We start from the raw sequence: 4,582 nt of genomic DNA on the forward strand, positions 1-4,582 counted from the left end.
TCTCACATAGCACATGCATTTTAGTTAGGGCAATACACAAAGGGTCTTGAAGTGAAAAAAATTATAACCTGTATGTATCATAGATGGATATATTCAAACCAAGGGTTAAGATTACCCCCAGAAATACCTTCAATCCTCTGTTCTTCAGATTCTGTTTTTATTATGCAAAATGACTCTGTTTATGCACTAGTATTTAATTAAGATTTTGGATTCACCGACATTTCTTATTCTTCTTTCATCCTGTCAATATATAGCATAAATCCCCAAATAATTTCACCTATCAAGAACAGCAGCTATTTCTGTATCTTACCTGTCATATTGCATGTCCTCTGATTACTTTCAAAATGATACTGCCTTCGTGCTTGGGCGATGTATTCAGCTGCCTCTCGTTCTTGGATTTCTCTGATTTTCTTCTGCCCATATTTTCCCAGTAAGTAGACACCTACAGAGAGATTTTCATATTACAAGCTGCTTTAAAAATGTGAGGAAGGCCCCTTCAGCCTCCTCCTTTGACTTTAAACCACAAGGGTGCATACTGTTTTTTGGGGGGATATGCAGGTCTTGAGTATTTTAATACTGATTGATAAAGTAATACTCAGAAATAATGTTTTCAAAAGTAATTAAAATTTCAAGGGTAATGACTTGGATCAGTATAAGAAACTTTCCTGGGAAGAGGTATCTTGTCTTTCAAAGAAGGCATTTTTAGTACTACTGCAATGTGAACAACCAGTACTGAAGAGACTGAAGCGAATACTGGGAAGAGAAAAAAAAATGTAGGGTAACAAAACCAAAGAATAGCGAAAAGAAACTGAAATGCACAGGTCTAGAGATGGATGAAAATTAATTTTTTAAAAAAGATCTCTCTAAATTTGGCAGAAGTTAGAGATAAAATTCAAATCTTAAAAATCACATCAGAGGTGTGATCACATTGCCTCCATTTGGCCCTGAAACTTGTCCATAGGAAGAACCTTATCTTCAGTAGCCTTGACTGTGGCCCTTTTATTTCTTACCATGCCTGGTTCCTACTCTCCAGTCCTACTCTTCTGCCCTTGAGGATCTGATCACTTCTCATCACACTCACTATGAATCTCCATTTTCACAAAGACCCACCAAAATTTTTTCCTCTTTGTTTCATCCTCTTCCAACAAACATCCCTTTGAACTTTCCCCCATCTGCTCTTCTCACACCACCAGGGGTTCAGAGACCTCTCCAGGCTGCTCACAGCCCTCTTCTCATCTTTTCTCATCTCTGTCCCCCTTTCTAAGCCATTCCTCAAGGTATCACTACATCTTCTATACTCATCCCCAGCACCTTTGCCCACTGCAAGCTGCTTTGCCTGAATTTCTCCCCCTCCACCAAGGGCTTCTCATAACACCTTCTGGGTACCAAGTTCATTTGTTGCCTCCTGCACGTGCTGGTAGCCAGTTACCCCTTTAGGTGCATAACAAGCTCTTCCCATGTTCTCCCATGAAAGAATTGCGGGGGGAAGAGATAAGGGAGGAACAAACCCAAGCAGAAAAGACTATTGTACAAGTTGATCAACTTCTGTCCACTGGGCAGCAATCCCCTAAGTGCTGAAACTCCTCTACAGAGTGTCAGCTCCGACTCTGTCAGGTCTATAATGGTACACAGAAGAAATCCTAAGTATCAAATCAAGTCTCTCTTTTTTTCCACCAAGCACTTGCAGAAGTCATAAACACAGAGCTAAAAGTTTTCTTCAAAGTTCAATTTTCACATTTCAAAGTTCATATCTGAATGAATGAGGCATTTAACAGCTGCTGAATGTTGGAAGTTTTAAAAATATTTTTATAAGCCAAATCCACAAAAACAAACAAACAAAAAAAACAAAAACAACCAAACAAACAAACCAAAACAACAAAAAACAAAACCCCCACCAAAACCAAACAAAAAACCAACAACAAGAATAAAAAAACAACTCCCCAATATTTTTAATTCAACTACATATTTTAGGTCATTAAAACCTTTCAATACATTCTCCAAACTATCATCAGTATTTCAAAAGGCTTGTCAACTTTATGCCCCAATATTTACGATTGCAAAAAATCCCAGCTATTCATATCGGCCTTATGTTTCCTACTAGGCAAATACAAGCCAGACCAGTTTGGAACAAGCACAGACACTTCCATTTATTTCCCAGAGCCTCATAAAATAAAAATGGGAAAGTCACTCTCTCTTGCTTCAGCCTTTAGGCAGACTGACTCTTTGAAGACTCACCTCCTTAGACGCAACCTTTAATATTATGGTTCAATATACATTAAAATGCAATTTTGCCACTGTAAACTGTTGACCAAAATTAGACTTCAGAAGTAGCAATTAGGTTATTTTTCTCTAAAAAAAAAATATAAATTCCTGCCAAAAAAACGCATTTAGAACACAACTGCCAGGGTACCGATTTTGGGGTTTTTTTTGCAGCTAACATACTGAAACAGCAACATTTTTTTTTTAGTATTAGCAAATAATTTTTGAACACAAGATTTTTCCAGTCATTTTATCCCACCACATTTTTCACATTACATCCACACACAGTCATTTGTCCAAATGACTACTTTTGTTTATTTCCCCCCCTCAAAATAAATCCATTAACTCCAGGTTTTGTGGCAGAAAAGTCATAAGTATAAAAAAAGACTCTTCCTAAATGTACACAGGACACAGGCAGACCTGCAAACAATACAAGAAGAATCATGTGTGTGCCCTTGAATGATAAGCTGCAGCAGCACCTTTATAATTAAGGTTGAGACAGCTAATTGCTTAATACTTGATTGTTAAAGCTGTGTGATGACTCCGCACTAAGAGCTGCTGTGCCTCGTGAGGGTCCCGAGTTGCATCAGCAGTCACTAAGGGTTCAACAAGGACTTTCCTGAAAAACCACTTGTCTAAAATGATGCAGCAGCAGCAGCTACTGGTCTTATTTCTCCCCTCCTCCCCTGAACTAACCCATGACTTTGACCCATCACTACCAGACGTTATTTACTCCAGTATCATCTTCATCTTTGGGAATCCAATAGATTTTTTTACCTTAACCAAGGTAAAAGTGACACCACCCACACAGCTTGAGCAAAACCAACGAACAATAAAAAAGTCTGGATGTCAGCAGCAGACTGCCTGCTACTAACTGCATGGCTTGTCATTGTCCTCAGTTTTGTGACACTGAATTTCTGTCCACTGGTCACTTGTGTCTGAACACAGCACCAGAGCCTCTGCAAGTCTCCAGCTATTGGGACATTTCAAGGAGCTGCCAGCCTGGGAGTTGGTGCACATGTGTTCACATTTCACTTTAGAACTACCTTGTGAATCTACATTGATACACGTAACATCAATTCAGAAGACCTGAAAATAACACAGACTTCTAAGTAGCCCAGGCTGAATGCATCCCATGAAAACGCTGTCACTTGGAGTTGGAAGCAGGACCAGAGAAAGCTACATCCCAAGAACCACCATGTCAAGTCAGCTGATGTACCTGTAAGAAACTAAACTGGCATTCTGAAAATCCCTGTTGTTATAAACAAGCAAAGTGAACGCCAACCTTTTATAACAGCTAATATAACTCCATATTACCTCTCAGTATGGGACAGGAGGTCTGCAAAAAGTGGCAGCAGCGACATTTTACTCATGTCTAATTAGTTAAACCACTGTATAGATGGACCTTCATACCAAATTTTTCCATATGTTCCATACAAAACCAGGAATTAAGGAAATGCAGCAATAACGAGACTGCCCCAAAGATAATTTTCACGTAAACCTTTTCTGCCTTAATTAAACTGTGAACTATACAAACAACTATAGTCCCAACACTTCTGATTCACAGCGGGTTCAGAAACAGATGAGGGGAAGCTGATGGGGGGCTGCTGCTCAGAAACTGGCTGGGCATCAGTGGGTTAGTGCAGCAATTGTTTTCATTTGGATCCCTCGTCTTTCTTGGGTTTCATTTTTCTCTCTCTTTGTTATTTATTCTCCTCCCCCCTTTTCCTTACCATTTTTTAAATTATTATTTCTTAGTTTTAATACTCAAAACTGTTTTTATCTGAACCCATGAGTTCTCTCACTTTTACCCTTCCGATTCTCTCCCCCATCCCACCAGGGAGGCAGGGAAATGCGAGTGAGCAGCTCTGTGGTGCTTAGTTGCCAGCCGGGGTTAAACCACGACACTGTCGTACAACACCGGGAACACCCGGGGTCTACAAAACCCATATCCCGTGGAAGCAACACTTTGATTCATCTGTTAACAGTGAATTGAGACAAATGTGCTCTAATCTGTCTGTTTAGTCCTCTTTGGCTGTAGCACTGTATAGTCTCTTCCCATCTAAATGGAAGTAGCTTACAAAATCTGTGGGCCCTTAACACATTCATGGCAGTGGCCTCAGAACAGGTAGGATATTTCTCACATCACATCCCTCAGCCCTTTCCTGTCTTCACAAGTGGAATGCAGAAATGAGCAGAAGGGTGAGATTGGTAACTAGGAGGCATCAAGTTTTCAGGAAACCTCTTTACAACCCTATGTGACCTTTACCTTCACTGCCAGAAGAAGCAAACTAAGGGAGAATTTTTCAGCTTTAATAATTTT

General features: G+C 39.8%; 1 protein-coding gene across 1 annotated transcript in view; it reads right to left on the reverse strand.

Moving 5' to 3' along the window:
- The window catches only part of PEX3 (peroxisomal biogenesis factor 3), a 14,063-nt gene extending 12,969 nt beyond the window's left edge, over positions 1 to 1,094 (reverse strand). The window contains exons 1-2 of the mRNA XM_010167679.2: positions 1,082 to 1,094; positions 311 to 442 (exon numbers count right to left, since the gene is read on the reverse strand). Of these exons, the coding sequence (XP_010165981.2) occupies positions 311 to 442; positions 1,082 to 1,094 (145 nt within the window). The remainder of the gene's footprint in view (positions 1 to 310; positions 443 to 1,081) is intronic.
- Between the last annotated feature and the right edge of the window lie 3,488 nt (positions 1,095 to 4,582).

This window comes from Antrostomus carolinensis, unplaced genomic scaffold, assembly GCF_000700745.2.
Source record: "Antrostomus carolinensis isolate BGI_N321 unplaced genomic scaffold, ASM70074v2 scaffold20685, whole genome shotgun sequence".
Taxonomy (NCBI): Eukaryota; Metazoa; Chordata; class Aves; order Caprimulgiformes; family Caprimulgidae; genus Antrostomus; species Antrostomus carolinensis.